A 20297-nucleotide genomic window follows, 5' to 3' on the forward strand; every position below is an offset into this window, starting at 1 on the left:
GGGCTGGTAACTGGTTCTCTTTTTCCCCAACAGGCCAGGATGACAAGCAGGAAAGAGCATCGTTTTTCCAAGTGGAGAGTACATCTTCATCACATCTCTCTCGAGAATTCTGTCGCTGCCTGAGGCGCAAACGGAACAAAATGCAAAAAGCCAGAAATACCCAAAGAAAAGTCAAGTTCTCCTGCTTCACATAAAAATGTAAAGATACTTTTAATTTCTGGGAAAATGTTATGTTCTTTTCTAGGAAATCAGGTTTTAAAAATTTTTGGAGCGTAGTTTGCCATATTCCCACAGGAATCCCAAGGCCAGTATTTTTCCAAGGCTGATGAGCACAGTCCTTGCCTGTCTGATAAGGAGTAGATGAGGGTCCTACTCCTCCCACTTCACCTTTACCTAATCTAATGTTTGCCTGGATTTGGAGGCAATGTTATTACAGTGTTGCATGGTTTTCTCAATCTCAAGCTTCCTGCAAAGAAGAATGTAGAATTAGAAAGAACACACTGAAGGAACACGCTCATCCTTCTTCATTGACCAGTTTCCATCGTAACACCAGCCAGCTTCTTGCTATTCCCGAGCTTCTTCATTTTCCATCTAAACACTATTCACCACTTTCAATTTCCCACCTAAGTTTCAGTTGTCTGACTCATTTTATGTTGTTTAATCTATTCTTCTTCTTCCTGCACTCGGCCACCATATCCTCCTCCCCAGGCTCATTTTTACTGGATTAAACAAAACCAACTCGCCTCATCTCCAGGAGGTGACACTTTCATTCCTTGGTCACTGAAGTAACTAATTTCTAAGCTCATTACAGGATCAGGGCTTTTTAGAAGGTAGGAGACTAATTGCAGACAGTGTTCCAGAAATTCTCCCATTTCTTGCGTAGTGAAATCGTCTCTATTTCTAATAGCTGCACTGGTAGAAATTAAATACAGGAACATCCTTCCAGCTTCTGTCCCAAAAACTTTTGCTGCATTCAGGTGGTCCTTAACAAGATGTTACAGCTGGATTCTGTTTTATCCAACTATATTTTCCTAAAATATGTATTTCTACAGCCTCAAAGATGATAAATTTGTATATATATATATATATATATATATATATATATATATATAAATACTTCAAACTAGAAAATTAATCTAGAATGTACTAAAGTATAAATTGTGGTCCTGTAAACAGGCAAAGCATGTCGGGGCTGTATTTTTAAGCAAAATACAATGCAATCCAATGAATTCACCATACTTCTTTCAGCTGTAGTCTTAACCTCAGCAAATTTCCCACCCTGGTCAACAGACATAACTAATCAAAAACTAGAATAAAAAGCCACAGTGAGCAGCACAGATTTTAATCCTATCCACCCAGTCATGGAGAGAACTGCTAAAATCTGGGTTAATCCTTCCAATCCTTAGTCAGAAATGAAAGTCTGTGCAATTGAAATAGTGTGCCAGAATTAGATTTGCTTGTGCTAAGGATTTGATTAAGCCAAAAATTAAGATCTGAAATACCTTCAGTTAAAACCAAAGTAGTGCATTTCCACTGACAGATATTATAATCCAGAAGAGTCGTTGTACAGCGACCAAACTCATAACTCTTTTCTCCACAGGAAATTAATTTGGGACAAATCCCAGACACACTGATTTTCAGGTAGTTTTGTTAAAAAAAAAAAAAAAAAAATCAGCCTTTCTCCAAAGTGATGATGACAACCACTGGATTGGACTGTCATGAATAAGGAACAGTCACTAGTGAGGAAGTCCAGGAAAATAAAGACAATTACTTATATTGATCTTAATAAGAAGCAGATTCTTACCAACACTGGCAACTCCAACTACCTTAAGTTTGTTACTGCACTCAAAAACATTACATATCCATCAGATATAAAATATGCATCCCGTATCCATCTACCTGTATTGGACAGGGGATTGGCTTTATTTTCAGCAAACTGAGAGATTACACATGTCAACATAGGAAATTTTAAAAATGAAGAAGGGAGGTTACTAGTCTCCCAGGAGCCATTTCACTTGAAGCCTCTCCATCATTTGATTAAATCCTGCACAAATCTAAAATACTAAAAACAGTCTGCATTTGCTGCTGCTGCAAGTCTTCAGACTTGTCTATAGACAATTTACGTCAAGGCTGAATTTTAAGGTTGTTTTCTTGTTGGAGTTACATACGAGATCACTCCAAACCCCAGAACACCAGTGATCCCCTTGAGCCTCCAAATGCCACGTCTGTGCGCTTGTGTGACACATCACACTGCGCAGGCACCGCGGGAGGCAAAAGCAGAGTGGCAGCAAAAGTCTCGGTTACAAATATTTAAGAACTACGGTAACAGAATAATAGAGAGAAATATTCCGTTGTTTTCTCCATGACAAGATAGCCAGAGGTTTCAAGCAGTTGCATAAGCATATTTCTGTAATCTTTGTTGCTCCAAAGCTGGAAGCTTTTACTCAGGCAAGGCTCTTTGAAGTTACTTTGGGAACTGGCTCTCTGCAGATGGAAAAAACAAATGATTAAACCAGCTCAATAGGGAGCCAAGCTTACTGTACATACTTGATTTAAAAAGAAACTAAGGGAAGGAGAATTTTTTTTAATACAAACTAGAATGCTTGTTAAGAGGGAAAATATTCCACCATCTGAGCTAAATTAGAAAAGCTGTTTTAATACCAGAATTTTTAACTGAGTAGAATATGCAAATGAAACCTCAAAATGACCCAGTAAGGCAGAAACCTCACTATCAAAATGAAGTTTAAATAAGTGATCGGGTTTAACTCAAATAAAAACAACTAGCTTGCCAACAGGGTAATTCACTACCAATCCAGTATATCATGAGAGAAAACACCCCAAGTGCAGCCCTTAACAAACCAAATCATCCCTTTAACTGGGGATTGCTCTCCTAAGCAGAAAACGCTGTAAGTCTATTGTGTGCTTGGCCCTTCCATCTCAGATACTACAAGACGATGTCTGCATCTTTATGGCTGTTACATAAAGAACACATTAAGCCCGTCATTAGAAAGGGAAAACCCCCTTCATTATCTCTTTACATGGCAGCATTCAAGCCAGGAAAAGCAATTAAATAAGCATTAAAGGACTAATTATTTAAAGCATTTGCTTACTTTGCACTTGCTCCTCGTTCTTTACTTCCCAGTGAAACCAATCACACCAAAGTCAGGATCCCACAGGCAGGAATTTTGCTTTCCACATGGACTTGTATACGACCTGCACACTATTTTTTTTCCTAGTGGCAGTTTGCTCCTCAGCTTTTAGAAATGCTTTTGCTGGCCTAGAGAGCTTTTTTCTGCATATCTTATTTAAAACTAAGGTTTTGCAGACCTATAACCTACTTTATACAGTTAAAAAATGCAGTAAAGTGTGGGAAACGAGCAGAGTTCCTTGTTATTTTAGCTTAGGTTTCCCACTGCTTTCAGACAGTGTCCACCGAGGGCTCCACTGCAGCTTTTACAAATCAATAGGACCTACGCTGGAATAGGGATTGCTGAGGTGGACTGTTACATTTAATTACTGGCCGAAATCTCTCCCTGTTTTAAGATCTCTGCCTCATGCTGTAAAAAACGTGAATCAAAAACCAGCTTCTCTTAAGGAAGCTCAGGAGTCATCCCATACCAGGAAGGAACCAGAAAGAACAACTGAAAACAATTTAAACAAGAAAACTAAAGATTGGTAAGGCCTTCAATGACATACATACTGCAGGTGACAGCTGGGTCCCCATAAACTTCCTGCACATTCATTTAAATTTTTATTCAGAGATCATGTGATGTGTTTTTATGAGAAATTGGGAATCTGAAAACATCTGTATATAGTGAGAAGATACTGAGACACGGTTCAGGACATTATAACAGGATTTTTCTTTTATTATTTGCACCTGTCCTAAGTCATCTATTTAGTGTCACTTTTTCACTGATCATTGGAAATATTTCAGTTACTCTTACAGTATAAAACAGTGATGGGTAACAAAGAACAACAGGAATGCAAGAGACTGCAAGCCTGAAGGCTGAGAAAGGTCCGAAAAGGTGTGACATTACTTTTGCAATTTTTAAGACTGGTAAAAATTACAGGATAAGTGTATCTGGAAATGAATCACTGAAGATCATTTTTGTCTTTACCTAACCCAAAGTGTGGAGGGGATCATGTAACTTGTATTTTTCACTCCACAGGTGAGCTCACCCGCAGAGAGCCAAGGCTGTCCTTGTCCGGCTCCTCCCTGTGCTCCGATCTCTGCAGGCACTGCTCATTTTCATCCTCATGGTCCAACCTGTCACTTAGACAACATCAGGATTTGCATCATTCCGGATCCAGAACTTTGTTCAGTGCACGTAAAAACAATTTAGGTTCTAAGTTCCAGTGAACCTGAGCCTCAGAACAGTGTTTTTAAAGTTACAGCACCACACATTCACACACAGGGGAAGACTGCAAAATTAGCAATCACCTAACAGAGTGGGAAGAAATTTGCTTTCATATTTTTTTCCTGTCAGTCTGTCCTCTCCTCAAGTATTCTAAAGGGAGATTCAAAATTCAGAATTTAATTAAATCATAAAATTATGAATGTACTTTGAGACTTCAGTTCATAAAAAATGCAAGGGTACTAGGCCCTCCCACAAAGCACCTGAACAGAGTGAACACAGATGCACAGAAAAAAGCACTTACATTACTACAAATCAGAGAATTAGTGAAAACCCTTTCCATTCTTATAGAAATGAATGCTTACACAGAGCAGCATCAGTAGCCAGCCAAGTGCAAAAGGGAGGATTTTATTTCAGGAAAGCCTGTAACAGACTCCCTGTCTCAGAGGTTACACTAAAGGAAAAAAGCAAGAGCAGTAGGGAAATTTTAAATTGCGTTAGAATGGATACAAGTAGACTCTCCAATATATCCATTTCCAGATGGTTAACTACAGCCCAGGCTCCCCACCTTGCAACAGGAAAAGCAAACACCTCCCTGTACAAGTATGTAAAGCAGTCGATGAATGCAGAAGGAATGACTTGGGACTGAAAGGATTGCCCAAAACCCCAAGGTCAGGAACCCCGAAGAGACAGAGATGGAAACTGTTCGGAATTTTGATTAATTCTGGTTCTCATACTGTTTTCTTCACAAAATATCACTTCCATCACTAATTTTTATTTCTGTTTTATCACCACCTCAATTCCCCCACCAACACTGCCCTAGCTCACCTGGATCAGTTTATACTCCTTTCCTCTATTCCTGCTTATTAAATAGGAATAGGTTTGGCTTAAATTCATAGTTTTTACTTTCTTCTTGAGACCCCTTGACAATTTTTATTTGCTCCAATTAAGATGATTTTAGCAACTGTCCTCTCTACTCCGTGCACACGGAAAAAGTCCCAATTTTAGGAAAGACTATTCCTCCAATTCAGGGATACAGAATTTTAAGCAGAGAGGTGTATTCCCTCCTACCCACCCCTGCTTCTGCTAGAAGTGAACGAAGGCAATAAATGGAAAAAGAAGAAAAAGCCATCCTATCTACCATGACAGTCAAGTATAAAGTGGAACAGCAAATGGATGGGGTGCAGCTGAAGGCTCCATCAGAGGAGGGTTTTTGGAAGGAGCTCTTGGATGAAGGAGGTTGGCAGACAATGGACTGGGTAAGGAAAACCCAGTCTAAGAGAGGGTGAAGAAAGCAAATATTTCTTTTTATAACTTCTGTACCAGTTTGCCGTTACACAGTTAAGGGACAGAGCTTAAAGTTTCACATGCTCAGCAGCTGAGCCTTCCACATCTTCCTCTGGAACCCAGATTCCCCAAAAAGAAATGTCAGCCTTTTTACGGGTAACAGTTAAACGCAGATAAAGGAGAGAGGAGACGATGGCAAACAGATCAAAACAAAATAAAGGACAGGGTTAGTTTGTTTCCTACAAAAATAATGTGACTGCTGAAAATAAACCAGACCATCCTAAATGGTACTTGACTAGAATACAGACACTTCTCATAATTCTGGCATCTGTTTTCTTACGATGAATTCACAAGCCTTATCTCATCCCAATTAGGTACTTCATATAGCTCTGATGCCTATGCCAACACAATTTACTCAGAACTCTTAATTAGCCTCACACACAAAAAATAACATGCAATTTGTCTGGTAATTATATGTTTCTGTAACTCCTAAAAGCAACTTGTTACTTAGAACAGATTACCTTAATTCTATTTCCTGTCATACCTAATTGTGTTGCAAATTTTGTCGAGCTGCAAGGTGGCTATAAAATCCCTGCCCTTTCTTCTTTCTCAGTGGTTCTACACACACAGTGTGTTTCCACTAGACACAAAATCAATGCAGTGAAAACAAAGCAGTCCTATTGCTAATTTAGTCACGTGGGAAGGCAAACTGCTCAGCACAAACAGACAAAACTTTCCATCAATAAAGTTACAGAAATCTTGAACCAAAAGTTAGGACACTAAGAACAAACCACCACTGTCAAGAAAAGGAACGAACAAAAAAAAAAAAAAAAAAGAAAAAAAGAAAAGAAAAGGAGAAGATAAGCAGCTTTCCACCCGGCAATCCTTGAATGAAACATGTTTATGGAAATATCTTGCTGCAACATGCACAAAAGGCAGGTTATAAATAGCCACAAACACTGAGCAGAGGCCGTGGAGCAAGACCAGCACTGGTGCTCTCAGCCATGCTGCAGCAAGAAATTTGTGACAAGGGAACAGTTCAGCCTATCGTCATTAAAAGCCCAGAAGGAAATTACTTTCCCAAACCTACAATGGGGACAGCAAGCCCAAAACACTGACTGAGGAATCATCTGGTAATGAAGCACCTCTCCAGGAGAGCTCACTCAAAACCCAAATCAAGGGATGCACAAAGGGATGTTGGGAGATGTATGGTCTTGATCTGAAAAAAAAAATCTACTTTATCCAAGCCACTCCAAAACGGCTGTGTGAGATCCTGCTGGGAAATTACACGACCGTTAGCCAATGCAGCACAGCAAAGCAGCGCTGCCCGCAGGCTCCGCCCCAAGGAGTAGGTACATCAACGGACTTGAAAAATATTAAAAGCATGAAGATTGCCACCTGGTTTTCCCTCACCCTTCCTTCTCCACCTTCAGCAAGGGAATCCAGGAGAAAGCAGGGAGAAGAACCTGCATGTATACCAAAAAAACCCAGACCTCGATTTCTCAGGTCTGTTCATGCCCAAATGCGGAACAGAAGACGTCATACAAAAGAAAGGGAGATTGTTTTGGAGCTGTGTGCAGAACACTACAGTGCTTCAGTCAGATCTCATCCAGAGTCCTTTAATGTGCTTCTCAGTGTGTTAGAGCCAGAAGGAAGTGTACCTTGGCTTTGAATTTGCCCCTGTCCAAAAACATGTTAATCCTGATTGACCAATGTACAACCAAATGAAGTTACTGCCATGCTCTAGAAGTTTGTGACCAGTCTGACCTCAGATATGTTGCTGGATTTCCTGATTTTAGTTCAGTGTCTGTAGCTGTGGAAGAGGAGAAAGAAAAATGGATTACACGAACCATCTACATATGTACATTTATGAATGATTTCTTTCATCTCCAAGTGAAGCTGAAAGAATCAGTATGCAAATAAAATCTTAGTCACAAATTTGGACTAGAAACTGTTCCTTTTTCAAGAGGTTTAAATCATTCACAAAGGTTGATCAGGAAACCCCGTTTAGCCCTCAGCCCAGGACCTCTCATGGCTGAGTCCCAGCAAGGACAGACAGAGGAACTTCTCCAGAGAATTTTCTCTTCCCCAAATAAGAGACAACTTGTACACCTGGAACCTCCTCCTCCTCCCTCCAAATACTGAGGCTTTTTGATCACTTAAGCTTCACGTGGATGGAAGGTACAGGAAAAAACGCTGTAGGGAAAGGAGACAATGTTAACTGCATATCATAAACTTACAGCTGCTGGCACCAACCAACCTCCACCAGCAACCTGGAATATCACATTTGCCTATCAGCAAAACTCATTTTCCTGTTGGTTGTTCAGCTTTTGTACTACATTTCTTCTGCACGTTTCAGTTTCTCTCCAAAACATTCCCCCTTCTAACTAACCCATCTTACTTCCAGCTCTGGTTTCACAGAGCCTGCAAGTTTCACCTTTTCCCTGACCCCAGTCAGGGTCTCAGGACGGAGGAAGACACATCCCGCATTTCCCAAAGGGCACAAAACGTTTTCCTTGAAAGAGTGGGGAGACCAGAGCATAACCCACGAGCAGCCCTGTCTCTCCAGGGCCACGAGAGCCCCAGCTGGGTGTCCCCCTGGAGAAGCCAGAGGGGCCTGGGCTGGGCAGTGAACACACTGCAGAACTGGAGCTCTGCCCTCAGAGAATTAACCCACGTGCAATTTTACAAACTGCGCCTCCAGCTTATGCACCTCAGTTGCAAGCACGGGGGTTTTCTCCTAAGGACATTAAGTCTAAATCTAATATAAATGGCCAATGATGCTGCTGCAGCTTTATGTATTTATTTCAGTGAAGTACAGAAGAAAATATCTCAAGGATTTAAACAAACAATATGGTGACAGATGGTGTGGAGACAATCCAGGCTGGGCTCCCTCAGTAAAATCCACACAACTTCATAGCTCCAGGGAAGAGTAGAGGCAGATGAGCAAGGAGGGGGGAAGAGGGGAAGAGCAAGAGTACGCACAAACCAGATGACCACGGATTTGTAAAAAAAAAAAAAAAAAAAAAAAAAAAGCTACAGCCCACAAAGTTTTTCTGTGCATCTACGTAAAGCCCTCTGTACCATCACCATGTAGGCAGATCTATCCCAGAGTCTTCCAAGCAAGATCAAAAAAAAAAATTATTATTATCAAATTAAATTGTTAGTTCAAATAAGTGACAAAACACACTAATGAACTGTCTGTTCATATAATCTAAGCATCCTCAAAAATAATTAATAGATGAAACACAAAAAAATGTGTTTGACATGATATCAAAGCCCTTCTGTTCTGTACACTGCATAATTTTATACTTACAGGTGCATTCTCTGGATATATCCTAATTGCCAGAAACTTGCTATGTATTTTGTAATGGTCTAACATTATTTTATAGCTTTAAAGGAAGCATTTTTCGTTTCGTATTTGAGAGTGTTCTTGGGGAAGAAAAAAAATTCCGAAGATGCCACCAGGAATTTCTGCAAGCAGAAAATCCTGCTGAAGGTCTTGTGTCCTACTTTCCCAGCCCAGGAGTCTGCTGTGTTGGAATTACCCCACGGGCAGGCAATAGTTTGGAGAGATTGCATGGGTGATCTACAACAGGGACCTGCCACCAGTTTTAGGACACTGTTGCTCAAAACAAAGACACTTGAGGATTTCTATTTTCAAGGACTGTAAGAACAGTCTGAAGAGAAAGAAAACAGTACCTCTGAGATGAAAACATATATTTACATACTGTAAAGGACTAGAGTGAAGCCAAACACTCCTCTCTCCTAAGTGAAACCAGTGCTGCACCCTCAGCTCAGCTGCAGCTGTAAATTTAAGCAAACTAAAATATCAGGAACTTACCAACACCTAAACTGCATGAAAAATCAAGCAAACTCAAGAAAACTTCCATTTCCTACAACCTGCTCATTAGTTACCAAAATTCCTAATCTTTTCAAAACTACCTTCCTTCTACTTTGGAAAATTAAACTGAATATCCCTCCCTTGAGCTCCATAAGAGTGACAGTTCAAGTCGACTCTTGCAGTATTCCAGAAATTCATCCACGTTTTCCTTCACTGAATTAAGAGGGATAAACTTACGTGGACAAGAGAATGGGGAATAATATAATCGCCTCATAAATTGCTAGGAAAACTATTTAGAAAAAGGAGTGGGAGAAACGGAGCCGGAAAGCAAAGCTCCCATCATTAATATAATGCTCCCCTGAGTTCCAAGACCCAGCTGAAAGCAGCAAAAACTCCCAGCCATGCCAGTCCAGGGATAGCAGTGTCTAAAGCTGCAGGCTCTACCCCAACCACCTCACCCGGGCACAGCACTGCCTCCTGAGGAGGAAAAATAGGGAATATTGTATCCACTCACTTCATTCACCTCAGCAGGACAAATCTCAGGCACGTTTTTAACCATTTAATACCACTGATTACGGCATGTGTGTCCAAAAGGTACTACCACAGATTACGTTCTAGGGCTAAAAATCTTACGGATGTGCGGGTCCTTCTTAAAAGTACATATAGGTTGGCTTTCATGGATATGGACAAGTAAACACAGACTTGCAAGGAGGTCAGTGCTACATTTCTATCGCCGCTCAAAATAAAAATTAGAATATCTGAAGGTTGTTCTTCCCATAGGGGCCTTCACGCAGCTAGAAGGGAAGAAAATCAAATTCAATTGCTTCTTTAAACGAGTGAGAAGCTGGAAATACTGTGTGCAACAGACTATGTAGCAGTGCAAGCTACTATGTCTAGACCTGAAACAGCAGTTATATGAATAGTGCTATTTTTGCACTCAAGTATTTATTAACCTATGGTTTAATCTTCCAGTCTTTTACGGCAACAAAGCCAAAGTGAGTATCACGCTCAGACACACAGTGCCATACACATCAGCCATCAGAAAAGTTGCCATTACAGAAAAGCTAAAATTAACCGTTTTCTAGAATGAAATACAGAGCCAATTAAACTGGCTGTACAGAAATCTGCATATGCATATGGCAGACATACAAATTTGAGCACATTCCACGTAGTATGACCTCCAGCAAAGATTCTACAATAGAAAACAAATACAACAACCTCCTGCCATCCATCAAACAATTTTGAAAGCATTAAGAGCTGAAGCACACTAACACATAGTACCAAAGTTAAGTGTGGCTCTTGGACTTTTTTGGCCCTTTAGAGAATCACCGTGCCATGGAGACATTTGGCAAAGAAACTGGAGGAGGTGTGGAGGGACTTCAGGATCGTCAACAAAGCCGTGTACAGATAAGGGAGCATAAATGCTCCAGAGCCAGGAGTCTGGGTGGGCTCTGATCACAGCTACTTAGAGCTCTGGTCTGCACAAGTGCAGCACAGATTTTTGCCTCCCAAATGAGCTAAAACAAAGCAATTCCAGCTACACCTTCTAATGAGACGAAAATGACAAGTAATGCAAACACCTGCAAGTATTTCCCTAAAGTGCCTAAAAAACCACCACCAAAAGAACGAAAGATCTCAAAGTACAGCCTCACTCAGTGCCTGCTAGCAGTTAGACGCCTTATTTCTGCTCCAGGCAGGGGCCCACGGGATGGGCTGCCCATGAGTCAGCAGTGCTCCCTTTCGGTGGCACCACGCCGAAGGAGGCTGCGGCTGCAGCGGCGCAGCAGCTGCTCCAGGGAGGGGCTGCTCCCCTCGCCGCACTCTCGAGGCCGTACCTGCACTCCCCTGTCCTCGTCGGGGTCTCCCCACAGAGGACACCAACACATCCAAGCAAGTCCAAAGGACCGCAAGCGCAAGGGCTGGAGGAACCTTTACCCCAGCAGAGCGGCAGGTGAGGAGCGCTGTAATTGCAGCCCCCAACTGCACTGAGACGGAGCTGGACTCAGATTCACAGCAGAAGAACAAAGGCCTGTGGCACCAAGGGAAATTCTAATGAGATAAAAGGAAAATATTTGCATGGTGAGAGAGGTTAATTACTGAAACAGATTGCCCAGAGAGGCTGTGGTATCTACTTCCAGGGAGATATTCAAAACTTGACTGGATGATCTGATTTCGGTATTAGCTCATCACAGAGCTGGGGCTGGGTTAGAAAACCTCCAGCAATCCTCTCTAACCTCCAGGGCTCTCACTGAATCATTATGCAATAATATATGGTACTTACCTGTTGGAAAAGCGGTTAGTTATTTTGCATAACATTTCCAGATCTGTTTTAAGAAGTGTCACTGTGTGACAGCCCTTCTGGAATATTACCCTCACCTTTAACACTTCTTGACTATGTTATAACTGCCAGTGCTTCCACAACAGTAAAATGCCTCAAATTGCATCTTTTAGAAGGACTTCTAGAAAGATTTAGGTCTGCAATAGGCAAAAGCAGCATGGTTCAAAGACACTAAATATTCCTGGACGTATTTACAATACGCAGAGGTATTTTTTCCCACATGTGAAGAAGCAAGTCTTTTAGCATTGACACAGAACTAACCATGACCTTGTGTTTTAAAAAAAAAAAAAAAAAAAAAAAAAAGTATCACAAATACTATCATAATCACAGCATGTGGTAAAACAAAGGTAACTATGTTTGAAACCAAATGCTCGAGTCAGAAAACAGTTCCTAAGTAATGTTTGTATAGAGATGTCTCAAATGTCAAGAGATGCACGATGAATAAACAGCCAGGCTGTTTTGGCATCCTCCGAGGGATGCTGATGCACAGCAGGCTGGCACAGCTGCCCCAGACAATTCTCATCTTGTTTCAGTAGACCATCCCACATCTGAGCATGTCTGAAGTGCGTGGCAGAATTGGGGACCCCAGCCAAGGAGCAGTGCATTGGCAGGAGAGCTCCTGCCAAGAGCAGGTGATAAAATCAGCTGGAGCCGAGCACGTGGCACTGTCCAAAGGGTGTCTCTGCAGCACAGTTGGGATCAGGTAAGTGTCAAACACCTCCAGGTGTCCCATTGGTTGGTTGGTAGGGTTTGGACAGCTGATGTCAGGTGAAAATAGAACAGCGAGGTTCAGAAAACATTCCGGTTTGGTTGGCCTCACACGCCTGTCTACTTCCCATGTCTGAATCATGCAAAATCTCTCCTCAGATGGCGCAGGCAAACTCTGAGCAAACTGAAGCAGGGCTGGGCTGGCGAAGGAGGCAGTCTAGACAAGACAGCACTCACCCCAGATGTTCAGACAGGGACTCAGAGCTTCAAAAGCTGCATGTCCTGCATTAATCACTGCAAACTCAAAATGTGGCCATACCTCATCCTTAGAAATATAGAACAACTTCTTTTTTTTTTAACAGATATGGCTCTTCAGTCAAGATTCACATTGACATAATATTTATTAGCCACAGAGAATATGGCAGCTTATCTCCTCTGAGTCATTCAGTGAAGTCTCCAGCAGTACAGAGCATTATAGATGAGCTCTCATTCCTGTGCCCTCAGTTTAGTTGAGTTCAGCAACACATAACCACCCGGCACAGAACTCATATGATAAGGACAAAAATGAAATGGCCTTATTAGAGTGCCAGAGCACTACATCCACAAGCAGGAGCAGGACCAGGCACCTTCTGCATAACCAGGCATCTCAATGCATGAGACAAAGCAGGAGACTTACAATAATCTTCACAAGTCAGCCAACACCTATGCGTGCCAGCTAAAATCCTGACAGTGACTTGAAAGATTTCATATTTGCAATCCTTCTCCCTCAGACTTCATCTCTCTGCCTTTAAGACTGCACTGTGAATTTCAATTTCATCTCCCAGGAATTCATTCCTAAATAAATGGTTAATTGAGTGACACAGGCAAGTCTCATTACTGCAATGTTCCAAACCCCATTGCAAGACATTGCACATTGCAAAGGTCATGTTAAAAATTAAGGCAATATTAGTTACATGAACAAACAATTCCTTCAGCCAACTCAAGCCATTGAAGGCTGCTCTATTAGATTGTTTTAACACACAAAAGACAATTTTGATTTCCCAAATGGAAATCTAAGAAGCTGAATTTCAGCAGCAATTTTACCAATAAAACTTCAGTAACCCCTAAAATAAAAGACAGTGATACAATAATGATAATACTGTGAAAATAGTAGTAATTTACTGAGACAAAAAAAAATAGACTGTTTCATTTTCTAGAGGCTCTTATATAAAAGTAAAAATACAGCTGTATCAGTGACATCCCGCATCTGGTACTGAGAGCGAAGATGACTCTGTAAGGAATTCTCCAGTGTGTCACCACTTAGCCCTGGCTCGGATCTTCTAGTGTTCTTACACTGGCAGAGACAGTTAAGTGAAATATACATCAAATAGACGTATAAACCCAGCTTTAAAAGACAAGTAAATCTGCACTGTAATTTAAAAGCACATGAAATAACTGCCTCTGTAATTTGGTCACTGCAATGGCATTCAAGGTAGCAGTACTGACTGTAATGATCTTCCTGTATAAATCAAGGTGTCAAAACCATTACTGTAGGATCTCTGCTATCATTCAGCACTTATTGTCCTCCCCTTGTATGACACCTTCTAAAGGAAGATCATTGAAAATACCAAGAGAAACGGAGCTTTTCTCCCAATGGAAAAAAGTGTTTTCCAGAGGTAAAAAGTTTCCAAAGTCCAAAGCTGATTCCTCAATCATAACTAATCCTGCTGCCTTTCCCCCCTTATTTCACAAAATAACATATCTGGAACCCTTCCTTTCCAGATGTGTTCAGAGAGCCCTTTACTATTCAAAAGTCACTCGTAAGAAATAATAATAGTCAACAGATAAGGAACACTAAAGTGTGGAAATATCAGGAAATGAGTTACAATTAACATTAAAGATCCTCATGCGGCGGCAAACCAGGGACTTCCCACATCTGCACTCCCTCTTTGAGCTCTCCTCTCTTAGACCAGAGTGGGAGGCAGAGTCCCCAGCAGAGCTCAGCCCCGCACCAAGCGCCCGTTTCAGAAACAGCAGCGATCACCTCACAACATCAACGCTGCAGCGCCAGCAAGGAGTTTCAAACGTTGTTGCAACGCCAGGGAACTTGAGACGTGAGTCACCTCTGCTCTTCCGGTCTCACAACAGATTACACAAAAATATGTTTTCCAACAAAACCATTTGTCATCATCTCCAGATTTCAGACAACCCCTTCACTGGATTTTCATGAACTACAGTAGGAAAGTACAAGTACCCAGTTAGCAAAAATCTAATTCAGTAAATCTGTGGAATGCAGTCGGTTCAAGTGTGCGAGACTACTAAATTCAGACACTGTAGTGGATCACTAAAGTCTGGCTTATTATTGTCCTATTATTACTGCTGCACCCGAATACATTCACGTCTAACGCCTGCTATTCCTTGTAAGCAGCGCAGAACATCTGCTTAGAGTTTTATGTCTTATCCTTAAAATCATTTTATGAACTTACTATTATGAGGCTGCTTTTACATTTATCAGTCATATCAGCTATTAAAGTTTTTTAACCATCATTCCATGTGCTGGAGAGTAATATCTCATTAGGGCCACTTTTATAGTGTTAGAAAGTTGAGTTTCAGGCACGAGTCCCAAAATATTTCTGAATATTTGATGAGCCATCAAAGACACCATTATGCATACTTTTTCTTTTTTTTCAAGTACGGAGAGACAATTAAGAGCTGCTTGTAGCAATTATCCATGATAGAGACCAACACAATGAAGTACAATAGAATAGCAAGAGTTCTTAATAAATTTTCCTACCTTATCTGCCATTATCATGGAGGCCCCGCCATGAATTCCAAGAATTGGAATGGAAGTCTGAGATGAAATAAAATCCAAAATCTGAGCTACTGCCTCCTGATCAGTGTCATCTCCAAAAACCACTCCGTGGATCTTGGTGCCTGACATCAAGTCACAAACATGTGTTATGATGCTTTTAGGGTCAGTCTGGTTGACAAGAAGGGTCACTACATTGATATCAACAGTCAGGTCTGCTGCCATCTCCCTGGTCCAGAGAGCTCTGATATCTCTCTCTGTTATATACTTGGTCCTTCCCAGAATCACTGCAATGTTCAGGATGGGATAATTTTTCTCTGCTCCACGAACAAGATCCAAAGGTGCCAGAAGAGCTTGGAGTACCAGGAGAGCACAGCCAATTTTCCTCATCTTTGCCAGCTTTATCCCCTGTAAAAGTGATCACAATGTATAAGAAGAACATAGAGAAAAAAAATATATACTGTATATCTTCAAAGAAGGTTTTAAACAGAAAGCTTCGGGGCATAATGCAAACTTTAGCAGCTTTTTATAATGCATCCTTCACCTTAGTTCCAAGTCAAGCCTCTTATATCCTATCAAAAACTTGGTATGATAATGACGGTATTACAGCTGGTCTTCCACGAGGAAGGCAAAAACTGTAGCAGAAGTTCAGAAAAAAGACCCATTAACATTCCTCCTGGACAGCCAACAAAATTAAAATGACGGACATCATTTTTCAAAAAAGACATTATCATCCTTCTCTTTAACCTTGCTGTGCTAAAACAGGTAACAGAAATCTTTTTCCATCTAGGATATTTTCCTTCATCCTGGACATCTATTTAGACTTCAGTCACAGTCTAACAGAGAGAGGTATTTTAGCTCAAAATGAGAGAAGTGAGCCAGAGGTCTGCTGGAAACCCCAGTCCACATACTCTGTACATCTCACAGCATCCCAAACCCACGCTGTTTTATTTCTCAAGCTCTCTCCTAGGCAGCCGCTGCTTAAGGAATCCTACTGCATTTCTGGAACAGATTCAAAAGCACAATATTCTATCTTAATTCTTTCGCGTCCTCTCATGCAGCATTCAGAACTTGAGCATCTCAGAACTGCTGATCTCGGACACAAAGTCGTCCCTGGTGCTGAAGGGGAGGGTGTTCCATAAATGAGCATCGCTGCACTGGTTACCTCATGTCTTCACTGAATCTCGGTAGGGGGCTGAATATAGACGGAGTAGGATGGGGAGAGAGATGAGCCACAGAAGGGATCTGAACTATCTGAAGGAGGGAGAGGGAGAGCAGGTCTGACTCTGCAAGATCTCCCCCCGTTTCTGTGCCCCGAGGGATTTCCACCCCCATAACCGGCTCTCTGCTGGCTGCAAGAAGGGAGTCCCTGTGCCACATGAAGGCAAGCTTGTTGCAAAGCGTCACGCAGCACACACGAGCGGGGCTGTCCAATCGGGGGGGCATCTTTCAGATCTCCCCTCTCATCCTGCCAGCCCTATCTCCATCCTCAGTCAGAGCCGTCTGCTGCTGAAACACACAGCCAGGCACGGCCTTGCGGCATCACCACCTCCCTTCGGGGCACACAAGGAGACGAGCACTCGACAGAGCATTTAACTGCACATCAGTGCCCCCGCGCTGCCCGGTCCACTGCGGGCCGGGCTCCCGCCGGCGGCGGCGCGGAGCGCGGGGGAACAGCAAAGCGAAGCGCCCCGGCTTCCCGCGAGCCCGAGGAAGGCTCAGGGCACCCCGAGCCCCCGTTCCGAGCCCCCGCCCCGAGCCCCCGCCCCGAGCCCCCCGCCCCGAGCCCCTGCGGGCACGGCTCGCTGCCCGGCTCAGCAGCGCCGGGAGCGCGCCGCGGGAGCGCGCCCCGCCGGGCCGGGCGCGGCGCGAGGGCGCCCCCCTGCGGGCGCGGCGCCGCACGTACCCAGCGCCTCAGGAGACGGAGCGGCGGCGGCTGCCGGAGGTGCCGGTGCTGCTGCTGTCGGTGTCGCTGCAGGGCATGTCGCGACCGCGGGCATGTCGCGCCCCTCGCTGCCCGGGCTCAGGGGCGGCCTCGGCGCCGCTGGCCGCACGCGTGATCCCCGCCGCAGCCTGCGAGCGACATCGCATCCCGGGAGGGCAGCTACGTGGACAGGGAGACAGGCAAGGGGGGGCTGGACACGGGGGGGGACGGGACGGGACAGCGGGGGGAGAAGAGGAGACGAGAGGAAGCCGTTAGTCGGGTTGCAGAGTGGATAGCAGAAAAAGAAATATACTTCAATCGCGTGTGGTATGTGAACGGAAATAAAGTGACTACACTCGAAAGTTCCCCCCCCTTCACTTAGAAACAGATTTCAGCTCTTGGCTAAAAGCAGCTCCGTCAGCCCACAGCGGTCTGGGATACGTCCCTCATCTTATCCAGGTCAGGAAAATCCTGGGCTCCCAACTGCCCGTTTGCTTCCAAGAGAGATGGACGGGTTTGCGCTCTAAGGGAAGAGACATCCAACCTGGGAAGCGCAGCTAAAAGCAAACTAATTAACACGAGCAAGGGCAGGAGTTTTCTTGGCGGATTCAAAACAAGCAGAACCCGGAGCATCGCTAAAGCGGTGTGGGATAAAGCTTTTCTCGCTCCTGAAACAGAAGGGCTTCATTCCCAATTTACCATAAACAAACCCCGGGAGACACTATAGCAGAGCCCGCCACGGAAAGCTCCCCTGCTTTGGTTTTTTCATTGACAATTCCCCGTAAATATGCATGAAGACAGTTCTTCAAGCAACCCCAGCTCTATGTAGGACGCCGGCGCGCCAGGCAAAGCAGCCGGCATTCCCGAAGTGGCCCTCGGTGCCGGCGGGGAACTCGGAGCGCAGCCCCGGCCGGCGGAGCCGAGAGCCCAGCGCGGCCCCCGCGGGGCGCGATCCGGGCTCCCCGCAGAGGCGATACTTACTGCATTCTCCCTCCACATACTTCCAGCTTAAAGATCCTCAAAGTCATTTCAGTAGATTCCTTTGCAAACAATGAAGTGGAAAACGGGTCCCTTAACGCCTGGATTTCATCCTGCAACTTGTTCCCACCGCAGTAAATAGCAGCCCGGCAGCTCTTTATCGCTTGAAATCCCGCATGATCAAGTTTTAGCAGAGCCATTGCAACTGAGATTCGCTCTTTACTTTTGGCAGGAGGCATTTAAGCGTCTTCATCTTTTTTTTTATCTTTTTTTTTTTTTCCTCTTCCCTTTTTTTTTTTTTTAAATTGCGATACTGGCGCAGCAGTTCCCCAGGACGGCAGGCACGGAGCCCCCGCGCTGCTCTCGGCTCCCTGGAAGCGGCGGGGAGTGGAGCACGGAGTCCCGGAGGTGCGGCGGGCTCCACCCGGGGCCGCCTGCGCGGCGCTGCGGGCTGAGCCCGGCCCGCTCCGCTCCGCTCCGCTCCGCCGCCCCCGGCACCGCCGCCCTTGCAGGGGCGCAGCTCCCGCCGCCCTGTCGAACCGAGAGCAGCCGCCGATACTTTGAAGGCTTCTCCCCCACCCCACCCCCCCGCCCCGCTCTGCTTGCACAAGCACCAGCGAATGAGTCAGACGCAGGCAGTCGGGGGAGGGGGTGTCAGATCTGGGGGAACGGCGAGAACACCGGGTTTGGGGCACAGGAGTGGCAAACTCCAGCGCTCTCCCCGCAGAAACATCCCCGGCGAAAGGCTGGTAGCCCGGGAAACCCCAGAGTGTTCTCCTTTCCCTTGATGCAGGCGCTGTCAACCAGAAAGACCTGCCGTGGGGCTCAGGGGAATGAATGTGGAGCAGCAGCTTACACACTAAAAGCAGCCCTAAAAGCTCCAGACAGCAGCCAAATATCGCAAAAAAGCTCTGTGGAAGTTGGCTCCATCTGGGTATCCCTGCTGTTCCATCCTCCTTTCCATTTCAAAGCCTGGAGCCTGTTTCTCCATCTCCCATTCCCCCCTCACAGCTCTGGTGTCAGACCCACCTGTCCTCCGAGCAATTCTTGCCTCCCTGCCCACACCACAGCCCACCTAAACCTCTCTCCACCACACACGACTGTGCCTTCACCCCATCCCTCACTCCACTGCTCTCCTGCCTTTTCCCTTCCACCATCCTGCTCCAGCTGCCACAACTTATTTGGTTTTGCACAAATGAATGTGCCAGCTAAGTACCACAGAGGGATGGATGGCCTCCTCCGTGCTCCATCCTTCACAGCCATCTTCCTTCCTACACGGAATGCTTCAGAGTAAGGCAAAGTCACACATTTTGACAGACCCCCCACTCCTATGCCAGAGGAAACTTTTGGGTTCCAATAGGATAATGCCAAGTGTTCACCCGCTGAAGGCTGCTTTGCACGACGTTAAGACACAGAACACCAAGAAATCTCTCCCGAAGACACTTAACAACACATCAGCTTTACTGCTCTTGACAGTCTCATCATTGAATTCCCTGATAGGTCTATGCCTGGGTTTTTTTCCTCCTTTGAAAGATCTCACCTCCTAACTTATTTAGGGATTACTTCCTCAGACATTACATTAGTCTTTCTAAGCAAAGCAATTAAGCAGCTTCAACTGCCTTTTTTTTAATGTTTGATGTTTTAATGCATCTCTGCATTTCACCCTGGATGAACATTTTCCCCCTGTAAATATTACAGTGATGTTTGTCACGGTTACTGGAGATGAGGCTGCAGTTCCATCTTCGTGTAAGGGTTATTTCAGTGTTATCATTCAGAAGAATTACTGGAACAGCAGCAGAAACAGATTCAAAATCCTCAAATGCAAGTGAAGTTCACAATGGTGAAAAATTGCATCTCTAACATTAGCCTGTGTTTAAAATATGAAAAGGGACATGGTGGTTTGGGGAAATACTTAGTATACAACATACTGTGTACACTACACTGAGTCTAATGGGGTAAAAGACCAACACAAGAAATACCCACATTTTCTAACTTCAGAGCTGTATGATTTTCATTAATCTAAATTTAGAAAGAGTTTAGCGTTATTTCCAAATATTTTTCCTCAATTACTCTCA

At 44.1% G+C, this 20297-nt stretch overlaps 1 protein-coding gene across 1 annotated transcript in view; it reads right to left on the bottom strand.

Annotated features, from left to right (window-relative positions):
- GRIN2A (glutamate ionotropic receptor NMDA type subunit 2A) overlaps nucleotides 1–18789 on the bottom strand; it is a 157603-nt gene extending 138814 nt beyond the window's left edge. The window contains exons 1-3 of the mRNA XM_066197714.1: nucleotides 18226–18789; nucleotides 17227–17455; nucleotides 15306–15728 (exon numbers count right to left, since the gene is read on the bottom strand). Coding sequence (XP_066053811.1) covers nucleotides 15306–15710 — 405 coding nt within the window. The 5' untranslated portion in view covers nucleotides 15711–15728; nucleotides 17227–17455; nucleotides 18226–18789. The remainder of the gene's footprint in view (nucleotides 1–15305; nucleotides 15729–17226; nucleotides 17456–18225) is intronic.
- Between the last annotated feature and the right edge of the window lie 1508 nt (nucleotides 18790–20297).

Source organism: Chamaea fasciata, unplaced genomic scaffold (genome assembly GCF_029207755.1).
Source record: "Chamaea fasciata isolate MVZ Bird 193981 ecotype frontalis unplaced genomic scaffold, bChaFas1.0.hap1 SCAF_16, whole genome shotgun sequence".
In the NCBI taxonomy this organism is placed as follows: Eukaryota; Metazoa; Chordata; class Aves; order Passeriformes; family Sylviidae; genus Chamaea; species Chamaea fasciata.